The sequence below is a fragment of the Onychostoma macrolepis genome, chromosome 17, assembly GCF_012432095.1.
Source record: "Onychostoma macrolepis isolate SWU-2019 chromosome 17, ASM1243209v1, whole genome shotgun sequence".
In the NCBI taxonomy this organism is placed as follows: Eukaryota; Metazoa; Chordata; class Actinopteri; order Cypriniformes; family Cyprinidae; genus Onychostoma; species Onychostoma macrolepis.
In genome coordinates this window covers 3817280-3845218 of record NC_081171.1, presented here as the reverse complement: position 1 = coordinate 3845218, position 27939 = coordinate 3817280, and the positions used below count along the sequence as shown (strand labels likewise).

At 36.8% G+C, this 27939-nt stretch overlaps 2 protein-coding genes across 6 annotated transcripts in view; both read left to right on the top strand.

Moving 5' to 3' along the window:
• The window catches only part of fuca2 (alpha-L-fucosidase 2), a 10215-nt gene extending 3454 nt beyond the window's left edge, over window positions 1-6761 (top strand). Inside the window, exons 4-7 of one of the 2 annotated variants that reach the window (XM_058749241.1) lie at window positions 824-1034; window positions 1885-2075; window positions 2222-2327; window positions 6616-6761. In XM_058749241.1, coding sequence (XP_058605224.1) covers window positions 824-1034; window positions 1885-2075; window positions 2222-2327; window positions 6616-6636 — 529 coding nt within the window. In that variant the 3' untranslated portion in view covers window positions 6637-6761. Of the gene's footprint in view, window positions 1-823; window positions 1035-1884; window positions 2076-2221; window positions 2328-3091; window positions 5642-6615 lie in introns of those variants that run through there. The other variant, XM_058749239.1, reaches the window with a different exon arrangement.
• On the top strand, window positions 6666-27939 carry hivep2b (HIVEP zinc finger 2b). Of its 4 annotated transcripts, XM_058749235.1 has the most exons (11): window positions 6666-6797; window positions 8629-8991; window positions 11929-12092; window positions 16439-16525; window positions 18561-18652; window positions 18801-23036; window positions 23144-23286; window positions 23379-23554; window positions 23631-23726; window positions 23877-24580; window positions 25603-27939. In XM_058749235.1, the coding sequence occupies exons 6-11, from the start codon at window positions 19080-19082 to the stop codon at window positions 26035-26037; spliced, it is 5511 nt and encodes a 1836-aa protein (XP_058605218.1). In that variant the 5' UTR covers window positions 6666-6797; window positions 8629-8991; window positions 11929-12092; window positions 16439-16525; window positions 18561-18652; window positions 18801-19079; the 3' UTR covers window positions 26038-27939. The 4 variants fall into 4 exon arrangements, with proteins under 4 accessions (XP_058605218.1, XP_058605219.1, XP_058605221.1 ...); XM_058749236.1 differs by lacking the exon at window positions 11929-12092; XM_058749238.1 differs by lacking the exon at window positions 16439-16525.

Genomic DNA, 27939 nt, shown 5'->3' with positions numbered 1-27939 from the left:
AAGTGTTGTGGTTACACAGTGAGGTTGAAACCAAGAAGCCAACAGATAGAGAAAAATATCCAATTCAAAGTCTAATTCATTCCTTTAACCCACTGATGCTCTGGTGTAATTGTGACCCTTTTGGTCAAAACAGACCATAGACAATAAGTTGCAAAGTGAACATTTTTGAGAGGATTTCATGGTACTAGATGATATTCACCTCTAAATTATGCACCATTTATTTCTATATAAAATAATAATTTTAAAATGTAATTAAATAAATTGTAATTTTAGAATGACTTTTATTAGGTTGTGCATTATATTTGGATATATATTTAGACATTATCAAAGACTACTTTTTTTTTTTTTGTATCTTGCAATAATGTCCCATTTTATTTCAAGACCATTAAGCCTTTTCCATTTTTATTTTTATTTTTTTTTGTATTCATAAAGCAAGTGCCACAAAAGTCAACAATTTTAATACCATTTATGATGATGTAAAAAAAATGTAAAATTTATAAAACATTATCCTTTTTTAAAACGATCACTGATAAAACATCTACTATAAAATCATTGTGTTCTGTGATTTATATGCTGCTTGTGATTTGTTTTTGTTTTTTAATTATTATTTTGTTAGAATACATGGCTATTTTTGGAGCACAATGCAGAATAGTGTAGTTACAGCAAGCTAGTCAACAAGAGTACACAAGCATGTAGATGAACTGGAAACTAAACTAAAAAATCCTCAATTGTGAATTTATCTTGGATTTTGCTTTGTAAATATACAAAGTGAGAGTGACTTTGCTGTCATGTAGCCTAACTGATGGCTAATGTGTGTTTTCAGCCCTGTGCGTAACACTGTTGTGACCAATGACCGCTGGGGATATGGCACTATATGTAACCATGGTGGATATTACACCTGCTCAGATCGCTACAACCCCGGACACCTGCTGAAACACAAGTGGGAGAACTGCATGACCATTGACCAGAAGTCATGGGGCTACAGGAGAGATGCCAAACTCAGCGATTACCTCACTATTGAACAGCTGATAGCAGTGAGTTTACGTTTACATTGATTTAGACGCTTGTGAACAAGTGACTTACACATGAAGAATGCATCAGCAAGCAATGTCTTTCTTGATCTACAGTACATTTGAATTTTTAATGCCTGGATCCATATGTAATTGTGATGTATTGAGGAAATTAATTAGTACAGTTGAGGTCATTTTTTTGTCACATGCTGTAAGAGGCACTACAAGGACAATAAGAGAGTAAAATTTGTGTGATTATTATTATTAGAAACCACAAGCAACATTATTATTATTGCTTATACTTCAACGGCTTGTGAGTATATTGTAGGCATCAAAATATCATTAAGACTTCTGTGACATGGTTTTATCTATTATGACAGTATAAAAATCTAGTTTTTATATGATTTTTAAAACGAAATAAAAGGTTAGAAAGTGAATTCCCATAGTTTAGAAAATACGCTAATGTTCAAAGCTTTGGGTCTTTTTTGCTCACCAAGGCTGCATTTATTTGATCAAAAATACTGTAAAACAGTAATAATTTTAGAATTTAAAATAATTGTTTTCTATTTGAATATATTTTAAAATATAATTTATTCCTGTGATGCAAAGCTGAATTTTCAACATCATTACTCCAGTCTGAGAAATCATTCTGATATGCTGATTTGCTGTTCAACAAATAGTTGTGCTGCTTAATAATATTTGATACAGTTTCAGGATTCTTTGATGATGTTAAAATAGAAATCTTTTGTAACATTATGAATGTCTTTACTGTATAACAATAAAATAAAAATAAATCTCACTGATCCCAAACCTTTAAACTGCACTGTATTTATGCACAACCTGAGCATTGAGAAGTCCTCTGTTTGTCTTCCAGTCTCTTGTTGAGACCGTGTCCTGCGGGGGGAATATGCTGTTGAACGTGGGTCCCACACACGACGGTCGCATCGTGCCCATCTTTGAGGAGCGTCTGCGACAGATGGGCCAGTGGCTCAAGGTGAATGGAGAGGCCATTTACAACAGCAGCGCATGGAGAGTTCAGAACGACACGGTCACTCCTGGAGTCTGGTCAGTTACATTTTCAATTATCTTTCATGTGCTGTTACATACTGAGCAAAGGTCTGTTTGCCAAAGCCTTGTGTTTCATTTCATGCTTTATTTTTTCACCTTTATCTGCTTTTAAATAAAAGTATGGTTTTGTTTTGTCCTAACAGGTATACGTGGAATCAGAAGAACGCAATCTATGCTATTTTCCTTTCATGGCCCACTGATGGCTATATTGTTCTAAGCGACCCAGTTGTATCATCATCCAAGATGCAGGTATGGATATTAAAAAGAAACACTTATCGAATAATTGATTGTTGACTCTGGCAACCAGCCCCACCTTAGCAACAGTTTTTTTTTTTTAAAGAAATGATTACTTTTATTCAGCAAGACACATTAAATTGAACAAAAGTGACAGTAAAGACATTTGTAATATACCAAGATTTCTATTTCAAATAACTGCAGTTTTTTTTTCTACTTTCTATGCATGAAAACATCCTGAAAAAAAGATTATTGTTGAGCATCAAACATTGAAAAATCTTCTCAACCCCACTGTTTTTAATGGTAGTATAAGTTTGAGAAGTGTTTGTCCTGATTCTGATTCAGTCTCACAGTTTTTATCAAATTCCTATGCATTTTATGTTTTTTTTTTTTTTTTAAGGAAATAGTAGATAAAGCACAAATCTCAGTTTCATTTCTATTACAAAGATTTTTTTCAGGGCAAACTTTGAAGAACTTATTTTGTGAGATAGACCCAGAAAAAGGTTTTATTAAATGTACATTTAAGATAAAAATATTTTTATTTATTGTAATTGTATTTATTATATGATATTGTTGAATGTTGAATTTGTATCTGTAATAGCATGTGAAGCTCATATGGAAATACATTTAAATACAGCCAACCTATGGGACATTCTAGTGACATCTGCATTAACAACAGTAGGGGCAGAGCTTAGTGAAGGGTTGAATAATTATTCAGAACTGGTTTATGCAGAAGTTTGAAGACATTTTTCTTGTTTCACACCTAATTTCCGTATCAGGTGGTGCTGCTTGGATATCAGTCCCTCTTGTGGGAGTCCATGAAACCCACTGGTCTAAAGGTTCATCTGCCCCAACTGGCCCCCGGCCAGATGCCTTGCTCCTGGGCTTGGACCCTGCGACTGACTGGTGCGGTGTAGCCAGAGGATGGCGCCACAGTTAGCTGCTGCCTTTAGAAATAATGAAGTATTTCATGATTGAAGGCACTATGGGGTTTTTATCCACACATTTTACATTTAAAGACACCCTATGGTGACAATCAAGTTTTTAACTTTGTTTACATGTCTGTCTGGTGTTTTTCATATGCTTAAAGACAAACCATGTGCAAATTCATCAGTCAACAACATTACTAAGCATTTTCTCCTTAAAACGTTGGTGTACCAAAGACAGTCTCAAAAATGCGGTTTGAAAGCACCATTGTTTCCTACTGTCACAAACATGTAACCAATCACCTCATTATAACAAAGAAAATAGTAGATGCGATGTAAATAAGAGATTAATTGTGCAGTGTAGAGCTTCATTGATTATAAATGAGTTTTGTGAGATTGCGATGAACTTAGATGAGTGACACCTTTTTAGTGATTATAAGGGGACCGCTCTTTGCGTGCTTTACATCTACATTATATTTACGTTTATTCATTTAGCAGATGCTTTTATCCAAATCGACTTACAATTGAGGAATACAACAATTGATTTATTAGAAAGAGGCAAATAAGCAAAGGAAGTGCTTGTAATACAGAATTTCAGACATTGTTCAGATTACTACAAGCTAGACAGGGAGGGATTAAGGAACGTTTTTTTTTTTTTGGATGCAGTCAAATGATAACGAAAGAGATTAGTTTTCAGCTGTTGCTTGAAAATGGTCAGGGTTTCAGCATTCCGGATAGGGGTGAGAAGATCATTCCACCAGCAAGGAACGGTGAATGAAAAGGTTCTGGAAAGTGATTTTGTGCCTCTCTGTGGTGGTACCACGAGGCATTGCTCACTTGTAGATCTCTGGAGGGGACGTAGAGGCATAAGAGTGAGTGGAAGTAGGAGGGTGCTGAGGGTGCATCAGCATAGCATGGTAGGAGAAATCATGTACCTGTATGATGGGTTCCAGTGATGTAGTGTATATGGAGAAGATGAGGGGTCCAAGAACTGATCCCTGAGGAACCCCAGTGCCCAGTTGATGTGCTTTGACACAGGCCACCCTGAGAGACCTACCTGTGAGAGAGGATTCAAACCAGGGAAGTAAAATCCCAGTGATGAGAGGGTGGACATGATTCACAGTATCAAAGGCAGCAGATAGATCCAGCAGAATGAGAACTGATGATTTGCACTCAGCTTTCACCATCCGCAAGGCCTCAGTGGCTGACAGTAATGCAGTGTCAGTTGAATGGCCACTTCTGAAACCTGATTGGTTAAGGTCCAGTTGGTTATTCTGTGAAAGAAATAATGATATCTGGTTGAAAGCTACTCATTCAAGTGTTTTAGCTATGAATGGAAGGAGAGAGACAGGTCTGTAGCTTTCTACAAGTGCAGTGTTTAATGTAGGTTTTTTAAGCAGTGGGGTTATCGAGCCTGCTTGAATGCAGTGGGGAAAAGGAGATGTTGATGATATGTGTAAGTGCTGGTAGAAGTGTAGGAGAGATTGCTTGGAGAAGGTGTGCGGGGATAGGGTCTAAAGGGCATGCTGTAGGATGGCTGGAGTGGAGAAATGTAGATACTTCTGCCTCAGTGAGGAGACAGAAGGAGATGAGGAGAGTTTTAGCAGTGGATGTGGTTGATTTGAGTTCCTGTGTCTGTGGAGCTGACAACTGACTGATGATGGTTTTAGTTTTGTTGGTGAAGATGGACCAAAATCATCAGCTGAGGTGGTGTAGGGGCACAGAGGAGAGATTTGAATGTTTTGAACAGATTACGTGGAGCAGGTCCGAGCTGCTGTGATTGAGTGGAGGCGGAGACTCGTTTGCAGAGTTTCATTCAAGCCTTTTTAAGATGTAAAGAAATTATTTTCTTTGAAAAAAACTTTAAATTTGTCATTTTGATTGTCAGAGATAAAAAGAATGAAAATAGTGACTGAAGAGAGACTTTAAATAATAAAGTTACCAAAATAATATGTGTTTAAAATTGACATCTTTATGAATGAATTCCAATGTTTTACTGTTGCGTAGTGTCTCCTGGTAGGGACACAAACTGGAGAGGTGTGCTGCTACTTTGATCATAAATGATCAGAATTGAAAGTTTTTGCCTGGCAGACATTAAAACAACTGTAAAAAAAAAAAAAAAACATTTGAACACCTCATCAACCACATGGCAGCACTCTGTTAACCACCTGCTATCATGATGGTGACTTTTGCACAAGTATAATGTATTGCACCTATTGTTTGTTTGTTTTTTATGCAGTTACATTTGGAATTTTTAAATTAACACTTTTTTTTTTTTAGCATTAATGATATTTATAATCAAAAATATACTTGCAAATAAAACACCTTAAACATGCACTGTATTAAAAAAAATGAAAGGTCTTCATGTGAAGCCAGATGTATTAAACTGATATTTTGTTTGTTTGCACAATTATTTTCTGAAATGAATAAACATTTAAATGAAATTGTTTAGTTAGAACTGCAGTGTCTGTTTTTAAATATTTCCAGAATATCCACACAAACAGGTGAGCAAAATGTTTAAATAAATGTAAAATATATATTGTTAAAATAATATACGTCAAACAATATTTTCTGTAGTTTCTTAAAGCAAAGTGATGATTATTTATTACATGATTACTTGCATACTATTAAAGTGTTTATTAATATTTAGATTTTTAATTATATTTTAATATTTTATAAATATTGCATTTTATTTTCTATTTTAGGTTAAGTTCTAATAATTGTATGTACATTTTTCTTTATATTTCTGTTTAGCTTTTATTTATTTTATTTTAGTGTTATTTTTTTGCGGAAATGTAGTACTTCAGTTTATTTTATTTCAGTTTGTTGTCAATGCAACATTTCTATCTAATTTTATATTCTATAATTTTTTATATTTTATTTCAGCTTTATTTAAATGTGCAACATTTTAAAATAGTTTTTGTTAACAGTAGTTAACTATAACAGTCTTACTTAACTAGCTTATTGACGTTTAAGATAAAATTACATAAAATGTGAAGGAAATGAAATGTATTCTGTCTTTTGAATTAGATTTGACACAGAGACATATTTGTTTGAATAGAGCAGTGTGTGGCAGCCTGAGTTACCCATAATGCTCTGCTCATGGCCGTCTTTGGAACCGGAGAGCATCACATGCTGCATTCAGACACACGTGCCACTGCTCCCATATCAGAAACTCCCTATCTGAGTTATTCAGGGCAGCTGTGCCAAGAATAGTCCTGCACTGTTTATGAACATCACAGCCGTTTTAACTCACTCTGCAGGGGGAAAATGCACAATTAGCAACACAAGGTTCCTCACATATGTGAGATTCCCTTTTTGGTCTGTTTTCCATCTTTCATCATGTTTTCAAAATGTATGTGTGTGTGTTTTGGCAGGTGTCCGGGTGTCTGGTCTGAGTGGGGTGAGCCTGCCGCTGGGAGGTAAAGTAGGAAGGACCTTTGGGCTTCCAGAGCCAATCTTCCATTACGTGTAGTACGACAGAATGAGGGGGTCTGCGAGGGGATTTCGTCCTGCTTTTTGCATGTGCACTACATGTGCCTCAGTCTCAGAAAACAAGGTACAAAGCTGTCACTAGGCCGGTACTCCCAACTATCAAAAGCTAGTATCTTTGTACTTTATTTACTCCTAAATGGTACATATTAGTACTTTTTAAAAGTTCATATTCTTAAATTTTGAAAGGCCCCCACCCCAGTGACAGTTTTTCTGTGTATAACACAATTAGATGCAGTGACATTATTAGATTTACAGAAATGTCATTCTGGTTGCTTAACAAATCATATAATATGTCATAACGGGATGCATTATGCATTATTTTTAAAGATCAGCCTTACATAAAAAAAGTTTTTAGTCTTTATAGTTACTCACCACGACTATTCCTTTAAGTATTTGATTACAATTGTAAACTAAGCTAAGTTAACTAAAACAAAAAAGGTGATAATTTTTTTTTTTTTTTATTTCAGCAAAGGCAACACTAAAATGAATAAAAACTATATAGTCATATAAAAAACAAAAACGAATAAAAATGACAAAAAACATCAAAATATAAAAATCTAATTCTAAACATGAACAAAAACTATAATAGTATATCAATGATAATAAAATAACATTGATAAGATGTTCTAAAATTATGGCAATAAATTAAATTTTATTTAAAAAAAACGCAACAAAAAAATTGTGTATGATCATTGAAATGCAGGTGTAGATAAACTCAATACACCTTTATGTTGATTTTTCAAAGTTATAAGTGAAGCTTATCAAAGTATGTTTTAAATACAGTTTTGCTACTTTAAAATTTTATGTTTGATTCAGTGTGATACATGCCATTTCTTATTATTTGTAAATCTGTGATTAGTTATCACAACTTAAAATTTAACATTAGAATAAGTAATGTGTGGTTTAAAAAAAAAAAGTAAGTGTTCATGCTTGACTTTAAATTATAAGTTAAGTTTAGCTTAGTTTACTTAAGTTGGATTAAGTTTAAGTTATCTCAACAAATTTTAAGTTGCTCATATTTTGTGGTTAGTGATTTGTAACAACATGTTACCTGTAACGGAAACCTAAACTTTTATGTTATAGACATGAATGAATGTCTCCAATCACATGAGTTGTGGAAAGTCATGTTGATTTTATTAGTAGCTTATTGATGAACGTACAGTTTTTTCCCTTGTGGATTACCAAAAGTGGCCAGTTTTGCTGATGCTGATATTTTAATGGACAAAAAGTGAGATGAAATTCTGAGAGCTTATATTGTAAATCACTGAGATCTTTATGACAATATACTACTTGCATAAAATCATATAAATATCAGTTGTCACTGTACATCTCCAATAATAAGTCTTTTACATGATATTTAAATGCTTAGTGTTATGATTAAAACATAATGCAATGCAATCCAAAGATGAACAAATAAACGTTCTTCAAAAGCATGATGATCATATTTGATGCTCACATTTGAACATGATTTTTCTATTAAAAAAAAAGTATAATCAAGTAAACCTAAGTTACTTCAGTGCTTAAGTGTTCATCTTAAAATGTTACTAATATAAAAGTCATTCTTACGTTTACTTTATAAAAATCTTATTTCACAGAATGAAGACGCACCACAAGCTGAAGCGAGAAGCTTTTACAATTATACTAAAAGGCCTTTTACTTGCTAAAAAAGTGTGAACCATCAATCAGATAACAGAAGGCGTGTAGTAGATTGTCATTTAGTAGCCTTTAACAGCATTTTTCTTCACATGCAAGCACTTCAGGAAATGTATAAATCTAGTTTATCATTCATACTTTATGTTTAGCTCATGCACATTGAGCAGTATGGCGCGCTGCAGGTGTGATATTCTAAGCTAATGTCCTTGCTTTCTTATGTCTGTGTTCATCTTCCGTCTCAGATTCCCTCCGGCTTTCCCTCCCTTCCTCTGCGCTGGGATCGTGGCGCTCCGGAGTGAGCAGAAATCTATTTCTGTCTATGTGTATATTCCTCTCCGGCTGCTGCCGTTGCCAGCAGCATGTTGTCACGGTGATGGACATCAGCCCTCAGCCAATCAACACGCACATGTTTATACCAAGAAACATGATCATTTTCCACTTACTTCCCACTGCTCTTGTGAGTAAGTAAGGTGCTGTAGCTGTGCCTAATGGAGAGAAGTCGGTGTAAAATGGGAGTTTTGGCAGTCACACAGTGAGGATGGGAACTGCACTGTTTAACCTGACCTGAAGGAGAGCAGTGTCTTTCAATGAGAAGATCTGGCCAGGTGAGAGAGTTTGATCTAAACTATGATCTGAACATGGTAATGTAATGGCAGGCGTTTCATCCTGGCACGTGGTTGGGATTGGTCTTTTGGTTGTATTTGTTAGTGACGCTCTGGAGACCTTGTAGAAGAGATGTTAAGCTTGAGTATTCGATCTTTTTTTGTGAACATCTCTCTCATAGTTGTCTTTAAGCCAACATTTTGCCCAAAAGTGTGATTAATTGAGCACCATGTAGCAATTTTGAGCCGGTTACATTCTTAAAATTAAGAGTTCTTCATTGGAATTGTTGAAAGGGATCACCTAAAGATGAAAATTCTGTCATCGTTTACTCACCCTTGTTCCAAACCTATATGAATTTCTTTCTTCTGTTAAACAAAAAAAGAAGATATTTTGAAGAATGTTGATAAGTTGCTGGTAGCCATTGACTTCCATAAGTTATTTTTTCTTCATACTATGCACTCAGAAAAAAATTTACAAAAGCTGTCACTGGGGCTGTGGTGCGGTATTTTTTTCGAAAGGTACAATGTATGTTTTAGGTATTATTATGCACACTTGAGGTACTAATATGTTCCTTTAAGGTACCAATATGGACAATTTAGGTAAAAAGGTGTATTTTTTGAAAAGGTACTGGCCCAGTGACAGCTTTTGTACCTTTTTTTTCTGAGAGTTTGGTTGCCAGCATTCTATAAAATATCTTCTTTTTTGTTTAACAGAAGAAAGAAATTCATTATTGCTTTGGAACAACATTAGGGTGAGTGAATGATGACAGAATGTTTATTTGTGACCCTGGACCACAAAACCAGCAAGTGTCAATTTTTCAAAAGTGAGATTTATACATCATCTGAAAGCTGAATAAATTATCTTTCCATTGATGTATGGTTTGTAGGATCGGACAATATTTGGCCGAGATACAACTATTTGAAAATCTGGAATCTGAGGGTGTAAAAAAAGAGAAAATCACCTTTAAAATTGTCCAAATTAAGTTATTAGCTATGCATATTACTGATCAAAAATTAAGTTTTGATACATTTACAGTAGGAAATTCACTAAATATCTTTATGGAACATGATCTTTACTTAATATCCTAATGATTTTTGGCATAAAATAAAAATGGATAATTTTGACCCATACAATGTATTTTTGGCTATTGCTACAAATATACCCCAGCGACTTAAGACAGGTTTCGTTGTCCAGGGTCACATTTTTGGGAGAACTATCCCTTTAAAATCCATGGATTTTAAAACCCATTCCACAAAAAGTTCTTTAGAATATTATAAATTTGTTCTTCATACTAGGAAAAAAAAAAAGGTTCTTTTAAGAACTATTTACTGAAAGGTTCTTTAGGGAATGCAAAAATGGTTCTTCTGTGAAACTGATGTTAAAACTCTCTATTTTTAAGAGTGTAGTATAAGCCAAAACTATCCGCAATCTACCGGCCGCCTTTAGATTTTGTTTATCTATGTTATGTAGTGAATTTTGAGTATATACAGTATTATATATACTGGTCACTGGAGTTGGCATTGGTCAGCAGAGCTTGTATGGGCATGTTTGGACAAGCGTTAACTCTAGCCAGACATGTTATAACGCTTCTGATCGTTATGATTGATATGTAGTCCTAGTGATTCTAGTCTTTCTCGCACACTTGAATTGAAGCTTATTCATTGTTAGTTTTCACTGTGAAATAGCACTTAGAATGTGTTGCCATGGTGATCAGAGAACACTGTTCATCTAACACTGAGAAACTCAAGGCATTTATTTTAAATCTGAAGCTCGTGACCTTCTCTAGTCGGAGAAAGAGTGGGAAGATGCACGCAGTGAGAATTGAAGCGCACAGTTGTTACATTTTAGAAACAGAGCACCCAAATATCCTGACATTTGCTCCAAACCTGTAAAACAAACCAAAATCACCATTATAGAATCATAACTGTAGTCTGTATGACTTGTGCACTTTACACTGAGAAACATTTGGTGTAGAAACAATTTTCATTCAGAAATTGATAGTAAATTTCACAAATTATTACAAAGAATCTGCAAGTAATGCATACAATTAAAAATGAAATTTTGTACAGAAATAGTATTTTCTTTTAAAACGTACTACAAAAATCTTTAAACATACTAAAAATCATTTTACATTGTACACTGAAAACAAACATTTGGTGTGTAAACAATTTTCACTTGAAATTGCTAGTAAATTTCAGAAATAATTATAGAATCTTCAAGTAAAATAAACATGAAATTTTGACATACTGAAACAGTATTTTCTTTAAAGCATACTACAATAATCTGTTTTATTTACAGCTTTAAAAATAATTTTTACACTGTACACTATAGAAAACAATTTTCATTCACAAATTGCTAGTTAATTTCACAGTTATTGCAAAGAAATGTTCAAGTGAGACTTCGATATGGAAATATTTAGATTATATTTTATTGTAAAACACAAAACTCCAGTTACCTTTGTTTTATATAAAACCTTGAAAAATCATCTGTACAGAGTAATTTTCTGAAGTTACACAGTACCAGAGTCAAATGTTTTATTTGACTCAATTGACTCAGCTTAAATTTAAGTCTTTTTTAGTTAGTTAATGTATTATCCATTCCACAAAGCTAAACTAGTGAATAATATATGCGTTGTTTTGAGATTTGAGACATTCAGATGGACTACAGATATGGACTACTTTAAAGATGTTTTGCTCCTTGGTTTCTATGGAAAATATTTACTTAGGTCTTCCATAGAAAATATAGCAGCATACAGGTTTTGAACTATGTGGAAATAAATATAGATACAATTTTAATTTTTAGGTGAACAATCCCTTTAAAGATCTTTTCCTACAGCACAAAATCATTACAAATGTGCTTTATATCAAACTCAACACATTTGTAGGTTACCTGTAAAAGATGCATGTGATTTTCCTGACTCCCATCTGATTGTGTGTAAGGGGCTCTAGCGGAGCATGTGATGTCACAGGTGCAGGAGGGTTACTTGAGGATGCCTGTTGGCCTATTCAATATCCACTTATGTGAGACAAAGAACGTGAACGCAGCAGGAATAGTCGTTTGGTTGCCATGGGAACATTCCTCATTTCTGCACGGCACATGCGTGGTGAGTGGCATTTACAGTATAATTTCCAGATCAAGGCCATTTGCATATGGCACACTTTTAGTGCCATTATCAAACCTGTCTAACAGGAATCTGCACATACTAGATAATCATGATTATTAGTCAGTTAATCACAGGATATTAGAAAAGCTTTCAAATAAATGCTGTTCTTCTGAACTTTCTATTCAAAGAATCCTGAAAAATACGAATCATGGTTTCCAAAAAGATATTAAGCAGCACATCTGTTTTCATCATTGATAATAAATATAAATCAGCATATCAGCATATTAGAATGATTTCTGTGAAGACTAGAGTAATGATGCTGAAAATCCAGCTTTGATCACAGGAATAAATTGCAGTTTTAAACTTATTCAAATGGAAAACAATTATTGTCTACCTTTGACCCTTAAGATAAAAGGCCAGTTCAACCAAAACACTGGCATAGTTAACAAGCACAACAATGCAAACTAATGGTAAAGTAAACACAGGGGTCAATCCTCTGGTTTATGACTCCCATTACAGACTCTGACATGCACAGACAGGCCATATATATATATATATATATATGTATGTATGTATGTATATATATAGAGAGAGAGAGAGCACAAGGCACTGCAGCTTTCTGTATTCTGCATTAAGTATACTGTGGAACGGCCCTGAAATGGCTGATCCTCCACAAGCATTGAAGGTCAAGTCTCTCGTCTCTCTATAAATATGATGGTCTGTCCCAGTGGGGGCTCCATACCACTGCTCGGCTTTTCCACTGTCTATGGCACACACGCGTTTGCTGACCAGCGGAAATCTGCACATTTGCATGTGATTTGATAGCGTGCAAGCATTCCTCCGCCGCTGGCTGCTCGTGTCACTATGATGCATTACTGCATTCTGTGAAAGTAAATAAACTGATCTCCAGGACTGCTTCTGTACTTGAATATATCTGATAAACTAGACGTCCACACAGCTTTCCTGACTCTGCAAAATATCATTATTCAAGCGCAGAGTGGTAGTTGCCTGTGCAAAACATGCTGCACTACTGCTTGGGTGTCTCTGTGCTGTTTCTGACGGATTCTGCGGGAGTTTTTAGCAAGTTTCTATTGCTTGGTTCCTTTCTTCAATCTGAGTCTATGGGATTTTTTTACATTGTTTTATTGTCCATCAGATGACAACTGTACAGGGCAAAACTTTCTTAGCAAGTATTTTGTCTTGTTTTCCCATACAAATATCTATACATTACATTCTTAAATCAAGACACATTTACTTAAATTTTCAAGAAAAGTTTGCCATTTTGCTTCTTAAGTAAATGCATCTTGATTTCAGAATGTTTAGATATTTGTACTGGAAAAAAGTCAAAAATACTAAGCAAGAAAATTATTTTTTGATGTGTAAGTCAATACTCAAGATGTCTTTAGCTTAAAACCACTTAATATCAATCTGAATCTTGTCATTTTGCTTCAAAATAAAAAAAGGATCATAATGAAGTGCATTTCAGCTTATAAAAAGAGAAATGTCTGTCAATAAAGCAAGAAAAAAAAAAAACTTAATTTAAATGAATTTCTTTTTCAATTATTCAAATTAAGTGTTTTTAAGCTTAAAAAAAAAAAGAGAAAAATATCTGCCAATGGGGTCAAACCTAATTCAAAGGGAAAATAAATACTTTTCATACCCAGTTGGCAGGTATTTTTTTCCTTGATTTAAGCCCAAACTAATTTTTTATAAGACATGACTTAATGTCATATGCGCTTCTTAAGTAAATGCATCTTGATTTATGAATGTGATATTTGTACTGGAAAGCAAGGCAAAAATACCAATTAAGAAAATCTTTTATTGCAATGTAAGTCAATTATTAAGATTCAAGATTTGAGGAATCAAACTGAGTAGCTTGCCAAAATGTAATGCTGAGGGTTTGGTGTTTGATCAGATCGCTGGCCCTGAGCAATATGAGCAGTAGTAATAGTGACGCTTGCTTGCTTGCTTTTGTAATACTGGAGGGCTCTAATGTTACTTAACAGACTATGACTACAACACACAGACGGTATCTGTACTGTATCATGTTATCCTGACCCCTCCGTTCCTCTAATGCAGCACCCAGTTGTCTTCCCCCACTGTAACTTAAGATGATGGTCAGAGCAGGTCAAATATTTTTAGCCGTGTAAATTGTATTGTGTTGAAAGGTCAAGGATACAGGCCAATTGAAAGGTAGTGAGGATTTACCACCCTGAATGGGGCTTGTTTACTTAAAAAATGATCGTAAAATGTCAAAATCCACGTGTTTATGAGTGTACGAGATATATCCTTCACAAAAATCTTGAATGTATTATTTAAGGGGATTATTTATTATTTAAGGATAATTTAAGGATATCTAAGGGGAAAAAAGTTGCATATGACTTGATGTTATTCATAAACTAATTTTTACAATAATCATTAAAGGGGTCATATGATGCTATTTTTAAAGATCATTATTTATGTATTTGGTGTAACAGAATATGTTGACATGCTTTAATGTTCAAAAAACACATTATTTTTCAAATACTGTACATTATTATAGTTCCTCCGCCTCTCTCAAACGCATCTCTGTTTGTCATCTTCTCGCGCCAGTTATAAGCAGAGAACAGAAGATGTTATGTTTGTAAGCATAAATTCATCTCTGCACATGTGATCATAAGAACGACGCATTACTCTATACTGCGCAAAACTCTGCATTTGAACAGTCAATAGCAAATACTTAAACAAACAATAAAACCTACTTACAGTCGCTGATTCAGAAGCGCCAGATTGTCATAGCAAAGTCGGAATTGACCTTTTTTTTAAAGAAATAACCTTTGTGCACAGCCAGGCTTCCTAGGTTCACGAAACTGTCGTCCATAAAATGTGTTGCACAAATTCGAACATTTGGGTTGTGCTGTTCTGTTGTAAACAAATCTTAACCAATGATTCCTAATTGCATCTACTTTCAGAAGGCCAAATAAAGTGCTTTTGCATTCGCACAGAAACACACAGTGTCTCCCTGACATGACTGCATCAACACTACTGTACTGCGGTTACTGAACCTTCTTTCTTTGCATGAACATTTGGGCAGCATTATGCAAATATTACCACGTCGTGAGGTAGACATGTGGGGGCATGTTTGAATGAGGCGATTTAGCCCGGTCTGGATCAGCCTTCTCTTTTAGATAGAATAAATACTTTTGTGGGAGACTTTGAGCTTTGTAACTCTGCAGATCTTATACATGCACAAACAGCTACATTACACACTAAAGAAAAGGAAAAATAGAAATCGCATCATATGACCCCTTTAAACATCTTAATTCCTGTGAAAAACTACAATACCCATGATTCTGCAAAGAAATCTCCACCAGTCAGAGAATCACGGCAAGCAAAAGAACCGCCAACTTCCATGAAGAATTGCAAATGACATAAGCTCTCAAATCACTTTAATTACAAAACAAAGCAAAACTATAATAATACATTGTTTCAATATAAAATCAACATCTGTAAATCAATTATTTTGTACTTCACCATTGTTTTTATTTGATTACGTCATTTGCAGTGCTTTATGGGATTGTAGTTAATCTCCTCATTAAAGCCGTTAAGCTCAGAGTCTTGTATACTTTTGTCTGAATTTTCATATATTTGTTGCTTCAAATCAAAGTTTATGTTGTGATTCTCCTCGTAGCGGTTTGGTTTGATTCGTGGCTTATAACTCTCAAACTAAGACTTTTTAAAAAGCCCTATGGGAAAAACAAATAGGAAAAATACTTCCTGAACCAGCGCTGCTGAAAAAGTGGCGCCTGATTATGTTTTGATGAAAGCATAAACTTTGTTCTGGAATAATGTCTATCGTGTAAAATAAAGCCAGTGACATGTATTTTAAACGTTCGTTATGATTTCATGTTGCTGATAATTTATCACACCCATGAGCTACATGACTAATATGTGAACTTTCAGGATTTTCAGTCGCAGTCTAACGCTGTGTTCAGAATAGCATATTAGCACACTACTTGCTATTTCTGCTGTATGTCGCAATCCTATACACAGCTTGAAACTTTTATTTCAGTGCAGTTTAGATTTCATGCTTTATTCTATGCCAAACCTTCCTGATTCCATCTCCTTTTCACAAGCAGCATGGCCATTCACTTCTCCCTGCGCTGATGCAAAAGTGGCCTCAAATGTGGGCCGTTGCATAACCCTTTGCAGGGCCCCTTTTCTATTTTTGTTCCTGGATACGCGTCTCAGTGAGGTATTTTCTGTGGTGACTCGCTTACATCTGTAGCTCTTCTAATGTACTCTCATTGAGCAAGACATGGATGACTGTTGAGACTTATTCCTGGCACATTTGTCTTTTTTTGAAGGTGATGTACAGCAATACGGGAAGCAGGAATTATGAGAACATCTGCATTTGACTGGAGAGATTGGACAAGGCTGAATTTGGACACCAGGTTTGTAGATTGATGGCAATCACTGTGTTGTACGTCTTATTGAGACTCAAAAGCAGGTGACCCGTCAAAGTCAGTCCTTGACTGCTCTGCTTTTTTGAAGCACAATAAGCTCTTCTGTGGACATTTTGTTCCCTCTGTAGTTTTAAGATGCAACACAGCTGTATTTCACGAGATGCCAGGCATCCCGCCGGGTGGTGATGCCAAGGGGGGCTGATATATGACGTAATGACATTCTCTCGAGTCTGGTTATATTTTCCCGCCTCTGGCTTTGACATGTTGCACCGGTTGTTGTTGTAGATGCGTTAACGCAGATGCTTGTCTGGTCATCCAACGGATGATTCGAAGGTCAAACTTGGACACTTGCAGACTTTTGATGTAGTTCTTAAACGATGAAATCGCATCATGTTACTTGGACAGATCTGATGCGATTATTGCCTTGTGTCTGAATACTAACAACGCTGACACATTTAACTTGTCAGCCCAGTTTTTAAAGGTGCATTTAGCCTCTAGCCTCTTTATCTACCATATTTCTCCTCCAATTTGTTGAGGACAGCGCAGGATTGAGATTGACCTTGAAAAAAGCACATCTGATCGCTGTGTTTTGTCATTCCTACATCAACTCTCTCCTCTGCTTGCTATCTCCAGACAGACAGGCTGTTTAGATACTAACTCGACCCGTGGGAAACATTTGACTTCATTGTAGACCATGTCAAGATTTGGTTTTAGATTTTATAGCCTGGCGGAGCTTGATATTTCTTCTCTGATTGCTTGCAGAGTTTGAATGTCCTAGTTAAGAGGTTTGAACCAGATAACCTTATATAACCTCATTATACAAACTCTGATGTATGCAGATGGTAATTATATTTGCACATGTCTATTCAAAGAATGTAGGCAGAGGTGGTGTAAGTTGCAGTATTATTGTTTAATATTGTTGCACTACCTGTTGACTTATTTGACCAATAAAATGTAAACTTTAATGTAACTGGTCACACATTTGTGTTGCATAACGGATGTAGATTCATTGGTTCATTCACTAGTCTTTAGACTCTCTTTACAGGGTATTTTACTTTTTTTTTTTCAAGGTACCTGACATGTATTTGTTTTGTTGAGGTTTTTCAGTGGCAGATACCCAGTATGAAATAATTTAGAAGCATTTGCCCTTGTATTTTCCAGTTTTTTTGTTTTTGTTTTGTTTTTTTTGCAGATTCAACAAGTTCTTCATTTTGTAACTTTTGTAATGCACTAAGAAAAAAATAAGTGTGAATGTGATTTATTGTTCTTCTGAAGATGAAACAAGATTCGATAACTTGGGGTCGATAGGTTATTTGAATGTTTTTGAAAGAAGTCTTAAAAGCTCACCAAGGATGCTTTTATTTAATGAAAAATACAGTAAATATTGTGAAATATTATTACCATTTAAAATAACTGTTCTATTTTAATGTATTTTAAAATATAGTTTATTCGGGTCATGGCAAAGCTGAATTTTCAGCATCATTACTCCAGTCTTCAGTGTCACATGATCCTTCAGAAATCATTGTAATATGCTGATTTGGTGCTCAAGAAGCAGTTTTTATTATTATCAATGTTAAAAACAGTTTTTTTTTTTTATTCTTGAATGAATAGAAAGTTCAAAAGAGCAGCATTTATTTCAAATATAATTATTTTGTAACATTGTAAATGTAGTACTGTCACTTTCAATTTTTAATGCATCCTTGCTAAATAAAAGTTGTTGTTGTTTTAAATGTGATGACTCCAAACTTTTGAATGGTAGTCTATATTATTCAGTTGATCTTCATTCATATTTCAGGATTAGCACCTTGGTGTGTGTATATATATTGTTTTAAATGCAAGAGTTTTCCTTTTGAATAGCAAAAACATTCCAAATAGAGATTAGAGTGCAGAATGATGGATGGTGTTACAGAGATAAATTGCATTGCCCCCCCCCCCCCTCCTCCTCATTATGCTTGCACAGCCGTGTACTTGTTGTACTTGTAGTTTGGTTAATTCTCTAATGGAGGAATTCCTGACCTTACAGTTTGAGACGACCTTCACATCAATCACAAACCTCAGAAAGACAAAGAGATGGTGCTGGCAGACTGCCTTCAGAAACACTCTACTCAGGGCATGGTGAGTTTAAGGGCCATTTTGGCTTGAAGATGGCTTTTGTACTTAAATAATTGTCTCAGCATTTTATTATACTCTTCAAGTTATTCTTCACTATGCTTAAAACATTTTGAATTTGTTTACTGACAACATGTGTTTTTTCTGTTTGCAGACAATTTGGATTTGGTGCCCAGGCTTAAATGTATATAGGGATGGAGACCATTTATAAAGAACTTGACTGAACATGCATTGACTGAACATATGGAAATTATTACTTCATCATTTTGAAAATGATGCTGTTGGACTGACTGCTGTACAATCACAGGGAACTGTTTAAAGCACTGAAGAATTAACCCTCCACGTTAAAAGAGAAACTTTCATTGAAGCAAGATGATGTTCATTGTGACAAAACCAAGGGCAATGTAGCAACTGTAGATAGCAAATCCTTATCATGGAGGCTGCTAAAACCTCAGGTGATGCGGAGCGTTCCAAACAGATTATCGGTTTCAACGATGACGAAAAACACTTGCCATCCGAGATGACCCAAAGAGGCCAATCCTCTGGCACAGAGGACAAAATAAGATTTGTGGAGCAACCCCAGACCCCAGCTGTAAGTCCATCTCCTGGTATGGAGTCACAGGTCCTTGCTTCAGGAAATATCCTTACCTCAAAATCTAGAGAACAGTGTCACATCCAGCTCAGGAGGAAGAACGTTCCTCTCCCAAACAAACGATATCTTCAATCGGAATATGAGCTGCTGTCAGAGGGCCTTCTCAAAAAGGAGCAGAAGTTGGTTAAGACTGGGAAGTATGTATGCCAGTATTGTGGCAGAGCTTGTGCCAAACCCAGTGTACTGAAGAAGCACATCCGTTCTCATACTGGCGAACGACCATATCCGTGTATTCCTTGTGGTTTCTCATTTAAAACTAAGAGTAACCTGTACAAACACAGAAAATCTCACACCCATGCAGTGAAAGCAGGATTGGTTTCGTTTTCAGAACAAGACAGCAAGCATATGGATGAGGAGTTGGCGGTGGCAGAAGGCGAGATGCATTCTGATGCTGAGCAGAGCAGTGACACCGATGAAGAAGTTGTGGAAGACTTGTCCTCGGATACAACAAGCCATATCAAAGAAACAGAGGGTTTTGTGCAAGAAAAAGGGAGTGTATTGGCAAAAAAGGATGCCACTTTATCTGCTCAAACTTCACTCAAAAAGGAAACGGGGTCATCAGGAAAAGTATCTTTATGGCAATTCCGGGAAATGATGGCACCTGCAGCTATTGCTCAGGTGGACCAAATGGTTGAGTTCTCCACCATCAAGCAAAGACTGGCACTTCGGCTTTCGGAGAAGAAAAGTCAAGACTCTGATCAGTCTCTTTCTCTGCCCAGTTCATACAGTAAAGGCAGCACTGATTCAGGATACTTCTCGCGTTCTGAGAGTGCCGAGCAACAGTTCAACCAGTCAAACGCAAGTGCCAAATCGTATCAAGAAATTATGTTCGGGAAATGTTATAGGCCAACAACCAGGCCAAAGCAATCAATCACTGTACAAACCTGCATGACAGACATAAATGAAGCCACATCTAGTTTCATGATTACATTGAACAAAGGCATAATGCCAGGTGACACTGACTCCTCCATTCACAGAAGCAAAAAAGATCTAATGCGATCAATAAAAATTGATTCGGAGTCCTTCCAAGAGGAAGATTACCAAGAATGTCAAATCTCTAGCTCTGACCTTTTGGAAACGGCTTCAGAGAGTAGTGTATTCTTGCGCAGTAATTCTCTTCCAACCTCATCTAATTCGAATCTGAATGCACCACAAGGGCTAAGAAGCAGTAACTCATTTGATGAGAGAATGACAGGTGCTGATGTCACCTACCGGGGCGCAATGGGTATGAGAAGACTCATGCGCCAAGCTGCGTTTGAGCACACCGCTACCGAAGGACACACTGAATCAGACTGCTACGCTCATCTGGCATGTAGCTTAAAATCAGACTTGAAAATTCATAGCATAGATGATTCCAAAATGGGTGCTGAAAACTATCAAGAAACTGAGTTGTGTTGCATTTTTCCAAGCCATTTAGCAGAAACTTCCACAAGGAAACGAAGAAAGGACAAAAATGTCATGGAAGAAGATGACTTTCATGTGCAAGACAAGCCTTCTGGACACTCAGAGGACACTGAGACAAAGCCAACTACTTTAGATACTGCCTTTTCTGACACTGAGAGAAGGGCTGGCAGCAATGTTATCTCTGTCATTCAGCACACAAATTCATTAAACCGACTAAACTCTTCAGAAAAGTCAAGTGATGTTAGATCATATCCCGTTGACAAAATTGGCATTTACAGATTCATGGAAAAGGAGCATAGCATGGAGGGTAATAGAACAGAAGGAGACTGGCAATGGGGATGCAGTGGTTTTCTGCACCAGAAACTTAATATGAGTAAGCAGCCAACATCTCAGCCTAGTATCCAAGTTCCAGAGATTAGAGTAACTGTGGAGCCAGACAGGCCGGAAAAAGTTCCGGAAGTAGGGGTCAAGCAAAGGGAAAAGCATGCTGAAGAGTTCCAGTGGCCACAGAGGAGTGAGACCCTATCACAGTTTCCAATGGAAAAGCTACCACCCAAAAAGAAACGCTTGAGATTAGCAGAGATGGAATGTTCTTCTGGGGAATCTAGTTTTGAATCTGCTTGCACAAGTCTCTCCAGAAGCCCAAGTCAAGATAGCAATTTGTCTCACAGCTCAAGTTTTTCCCAGTCCCTCGACAGAGAGGAGACCATTAACCTTGCATCTCAAACCAACCCAGATGAGTTTAATAAGCCATTGGAGTTCTTATCTGTACCAGGAAGTTCACGGAGTCATCACCGAGAGATGAGACGTTCTGCTTCAGAGCAAGCACCTTATAATTTACCCTCAGAGGTTCCAGGATATCGAAGCAAGTCTTTCGATTATGGTAGTCTTTCTCCTTCATCTACATCTAGGCAAGACGAGGTTAAAGAGCGTAGAAGGGCCTTCTTGGTTAGGCAGGCATCATTAAGCGGTGAACCCGAGATGCAAGGCGGCACAGTCTCAGATGAAATGAGCAAGAGAACAACCTCACCAAGCAAACCGTTTACACTTGAGGGATCCATTGAGAAAATGAGGTATTCTTTGATTTCTGGTGGTCCTTCTCCCCAACACAAACAATATAGTGCAGTGCAAGCCTCATCTCAGTATGCTAAACCCAATGTTTGCAATGTTTATGACATGGATAGCGTAATGCGTTTTATAAAGGAGGAACCTGAAGAATCCAAGGTAGCTGAATCTTATATTAGCTTAAGAAAACCCCAAGAAGATAGTTCCCAGAGTTTAGGCAATGTTTTGTCAACGATAGCAGTGCTTTCGCAAGCTCAGCAAGCATTAGCCAGTCAAAATATGTCCGGTTTGCTGGTTCCTGTTAGAATTCAGATGCAAGTACCATCTTACGGGAGTGTAACATACACTAGTATATCTCATATTCTGGATTCTCAAACACAGAATCCTATGTCGTACATAGAACACAAAACATCCTCCTGTCAAAGTCTTGCCATAGTCATGCCACAAAATAACGCAGGTTGTGAACTATCTCCAGTATCAGGGCATCCTAGGCGACTACTGAGCAGCCCACAGGCATCACCAGCAAAACTAAATACAGGCATACCTCTATCCTTGACCTCCAAAACCATCTCAACTACAGAGGCCCCCAGTGGTGGAGCAAACAAGCGCATGCTCTCACCTGCAAGTAGCATTGAACTTTTCATCGAAGCGAAGCAGCAAAAACGAGTCAAAGATGAGAACATTTATGGCCAGATTGTTGAAGAGCTTAGTGCTGTGGAGTTAGGAAATCTTGAAGGTGAAAAAGAAAGTCCCAAGAAAGCTTTCAAATCGGAAAGCACCCCAGAGACCTGTGAGCCCACGGAGGAGGTAGATATGGATGAGCCCAGCCGAGACTTTTACAGCAATCCAGAGCTACAATTTCCTGCCAGCATTCCTCAAGATGCTGCTATGATGGAACAAAAACCAACACCTGAACTCACGATGGCTAGTAATCGTCTTGGTTCTGGTATGAGTGCAGTGCCCTCGGCAATCACTGGTGCTTTACTGTTCTCCAAGTTTCCAGGTCTTCACACTACTACTTGCGTGAGCTGGTGCTATCTCAACTCCACTAAGCCAAATAGTACCCAAACAGCTGCAAATTTTTCAGAGTATGCCTCGTGGTTTGTGAGATGCCGTAACCCTAACCCACCTGATCTCTGCACTGGGATGGTTCTTGCTCTTCTCCGATCCAAACAGAGGAGGCAGGATGCTATTTATTCAATCGCTAGCATGTATCAACCTGGACTATTACTAGTGACCTCCACCCCCTGGAGACCGAAGCAAGAACAAGTATGTTATCTGTTGTTGGTTTTTGCTGATTTGCTACTTGCTGCTGTGCTATATTTACCTGTACATTATTTAGCCATCTGTCCATAAGCTCTGTTGCACTATTGCAGGTAACACTGGACTACAAAGAGGAAGATACAAAACAAGATGTGAGGCTAAGAGACATTAGCCAGAGGTGCAAATCTTTACGAGAAGATGTGGCATCCACCATACGGCAAGCAGAACCAGTCCGTGTGAAAATTTTTGAAGGAGGGTATGATTTTGTAATTTGATCGTGCTGATGTTCATATATGACTGTAGTAACGCATCAAAATGAAAAAAGTTCTGGTTGTTTTTCTTTATCAGGTATAAGTCCAATGAGGAATATGTGTACGTGAGAGGCCGTGGTCGGGGAAAGTATATATGTGAAGAGTGTGGTATTCGTTGTAAGAAGCCAAGCATGCTCAAGAAACACATACGAACGCACACAGATGTGAGACCCTACATCTGCAAGTGCTGCAACTTTGCTTTCAAAACTAAAGGTTGGTTTTTACCACATTCACATTCAAGCATGATTGCAAAAGATTGGGATAGAAAAATAACCCCTGTTTTATTTAGGGAATCTCACCAAGCATATGAAGTCAAAAGCTCACATGAAAAAATGCCTTGAACTTGGAGTTTCACCCACAGCCATGGACAATACAGAGGATGCTGGTAAGTTTTTTGCAGTACTTTTTCATGCAGATGTAAATGATTAGTTCATTTTTAGAGCCTTAAGGCCTCAAACTAGTTCCAACATTGTTCTAAACGTTAGGAGAATGTTAGAAGCACTAATTTCATTTTCTTTTCTTACTGCCTGTGTAGATGACACACAGAAGTCCTTAGGCATCATGCCAGTGGAAACAACCGTTAAGCATCAGTTCTCAGATGCAGAAGATTCTGATGGCATTGATGAGGATGAACCAGATGATGAAGAAGATGATGAATGTGATGGTGATTCTACACCAAAAACATTGTCCAGAAGCACAAGTCCTCAGTCCTATGCAGTCAACAAGCCATGTCCGTCTGGCTGTCTCCCTAAACACTTTGACCCAAGCCGCAATCCACCAAAGGAACAGCTTGGAGTTTCTTCTCCGAGTATTGATGATGATCTGACCTTTGAGCAGTCAAGCAGTTCCTCTGAGCCTTGCCCACCTCAGCTGCTGTCGCCTTGCTGGGATTCACCTTGCCAGAGACACATGTCCCCGAGAGGAGATCTCTCACCACAACTTCACCTGTTGTCAAGCCGTGATTCATCTCCTTTAAGGGCCGTTTCTCCAAGGAGAGATCTGAGCATCAGAGGGGATTTTTCACCTATCCGGCAGCTGTCACCTGTAAGGCCTACAGGTTCAGACCCATCGGGGCAACGAGCACAGTCTCCGCTGGGTCGACAAAAAGGGGTGCTCAGGGCCATGTCCCCGCGGAGGGGGTCTTATCAGCACAGGACCCTCGTGGATCCGGGAAGGAGTGTGAGATTTCAAGCTTCTCCCCTTCGACCAGTCATCGCAGTGCAAACAGACACCAGAATGGTATGCTTTAAGATTTACATTTATGCATGTTTTTATCCAATGCGACATATATTGCATTCAAGGTACACAATCAATTCTTGCTTTCCTTGGGAAGTGAACCTATTACCTTGACATTGCTAGCACCATGCTCTACTGATTTACATACAGGAAAGCATGTTGCATTTTACACATTGCTTTTGGAGACAAATTGTACCTTTATAAGTTGTAAACTATTAACTGTTGATATATCATTTTATTCATGTTGAAACCTTTTGGCATCAGTGACATCAAACTTGGCACCGATTTTTATCATTTTTAATAGTGTTTTTTGGTTCTTTCTGACAGCCATGGTCATTGTAAACGTTCTTTGTAGAAAAAAAATCTTTATGATTAAATAAAAATCTGCATAAAAATACAATGCCATTTTGGGGTAAAATATTGCCTTAATGGCATACCAGAATAAATAAATAAATAAATAAATATATTAAAAAAAAAAAAAAAATATATATATATATATATATATATATATATATATATATATAAAATTATTATTATTTTATTATTATTTTATTATTATTAATATTATATATATATATAAACTTTTTTTTTTTTTTTTACACACAACATCTATTCAAAGCAACAACAACAACAAAAACAGACATATAATCAATATTTTAAAGAGTCCAGTCAAAAGGAAGAGAGAGAGGGAGGGAAAAAAGCATGTTAAAAGAAAAACACTGCCAAGCATCAATAGAAGAGGGCTTGGCCCCATTAATTCGTGCTGTTGTACATTCACAAGTCACTATTTTCAGGAGGCTATGGATCCAATATGTTTTTGCACACATGTGCGGTGTAAACCAGTTCTGTATTCTTGTCTTCTTCGCAGCCGTAAAACCAGCAAACAACATTAGAATAAATATATATTTTTTTAAATTTTCAAACCAAATCTACACCAAGTCCAATGACTTTATTTAATTCTCTGAAAATAGTTTACACATCAGAATGGATTGGTCAGCATTATAATCCACATCACTTTATTTCAGGATCAAGGGGATACTCCTCAGAATCTGTATGTTCCTGTCGGCCTATGCAGCAGTCAAGATCTGTCCACAGCCCTGCAGCCAGACATCTTCAGCCATTTGCCTTTGCACTCTCAAGGACAGGTGCCAACGCCTGTTCCGATGATCCCTATTGGGGGGTTAAGAATGCCCACCATGTCAACATCTGGTGCTGCTGGGGAGAGAAATTTGCTCCCGTCAAATCCACAGGGGAACATATTAGAAACGGCTAGTTCTGGCCGGACCTCAGTCCCTGTCCTAGATCCTGGAGTGGCCTACAGTGGAGAAATAGCAACCTCTTCCACTGGCCTTCCTAGCAAAGACGATAAGAAGGAGGAGAGCGTCTACATCTGTGCAAAAGCTATTGCGTCCCTCAGAATCACATCTGAAGATGCCACTGATAAACCACCTAAAAGCTGACTTTGTAAGCACTATATAATCGCATTGAGAAGTAAAACTACAATTCAAGCTCAGACCAGAAACATATTTTATGCAAGTATTCAGTGGTTGCGTTCTACATACATTATGTGGGTTCTTGTGTTGCACTGGCGGTTGCAAACTTCTGTACTCAAGGGGGCAATAGAGTTACCTTTAAGTGTCTGTGCCATTAACCCAGATGTTTTATTCTTCAGGTAGCCTAGCTGCTGTAAACATGCCAAGTTTAACAAACTTAAACTAACTTGCTCAGTAGTTGACCTTTAGCACCCCCTTGCAGTCTGGGACATTTCGGAAGACAAAGATGCACAAAACCAAACTTGCTTAGAGTGTGTTTTTGGCATTAAGAGTCTGACCAAGGAGTTTTGGTAACATAGGCAAAAACATAATACACAGAATATGCACAGCATCTTGCATTTATGTTCAATGCACATGCCATTTTCTCCTGCCATATCAATTACAACAATAAACATGTTCAAGCTGCATATTTGCAACAATACATGCAAAAAAAAAAAAAATTGTATCAATATTTCATGAAATCTATAGTTCTGAGTTTCACAGGACTGGAAGTGCATCATTTGCGTCCCAAGTATACAAAACGCCAGTCGCCGTTCTGTCTTTGACTTTTGCTTGTGCCTTTTAAGAAGATGTTTGCATATCCCTCGATGAGAGAAAGTCATTCGATGTACCCTGTTTATGCACTTAACAATAGTGGTGGTCTTTAAGTTGAACTAATATGAGGTACCGTGGTTGCTTTTTGAGACTGCATTTATTACGTACGTTAAAGTTTGCATTAAGCTATGCTATGACATTGCCTTGTATGCTGTTGTATATTTTTGCTGGCACCTTTATAACTTAACCGCATTATGTGCGTTCAAGATTATGAACCCAAAAGTGTTGATAAATTCTTTAAACAGTTTAAACCTCCTCCACCGCATAGTATTTTTCTAAATGTATCATACCTCGTTTCCTTATTTAATCTTTAGATTTTTCTGCACTTAAGCAAAGAAATGTCATTACAAGGCATTTTTAATAGAGAACTGCATATGACATCTTATTATTATTATTATTATATAAAAAGCAGTAAGTATCGTGCATTAAGATGACTATTCGAAGCACTTTCTAGCGAGCTGATAGACTGAATGCCGTGTCATCAATATTGAAGCTCTTTTAAATGATTTTTCATTGAATTAATCATATGGCACAACATTCCAGTCACTGTTAAGTCAATTATATGTGCACATACATATGTACGTGTTCACACACACACATATACGCACGTACATATTTACACAAACACACACACACATAATCGCTATCATGTACTGTAATTACTTTTGAAGAGTGGCTTGTGTTGAAGTAAACAAAAATGAATTGTATATTTGAAGGGATAGTTGCTTTTTCAGGTTTTTCTTGCCATCAGATGAAGGGGTCTTGTCTGGTGAAATTGTCTGACTGTTTGAATGTATGAATTTTTAGCCTAAGTCATTTTAAACGTCTTTAAAGAAGGTATAAGTGCTATCTCATATTAAACATACAGATATCATATGAAGTAGCAGTCAGTTTATGGTATTTATATTAATAGTCTGAGTATTTAAAAAATGCTGAGATGGTGAAGTTAAACTGAGTTTATACTGAAGGAACTTTCATGTCATGTTTACAGTATTGTGTATTATCTAGGTTGAATTTATGGCATTTTAGAAATTACAACTGTTATTTATCTTACGGACTGGTACATGGTCATCATTTATAGAAGTTCATGAATATTTCTTTTGTTTTGCCCATAAAGGCAGCTGACTTCTTCTTATTTAATTGTTTGTTTTTGTTTTACTCTGATTACAAGATGTCCTTTAGAAAAAAACTGAAATTAAAGTTCTATTATAAAAA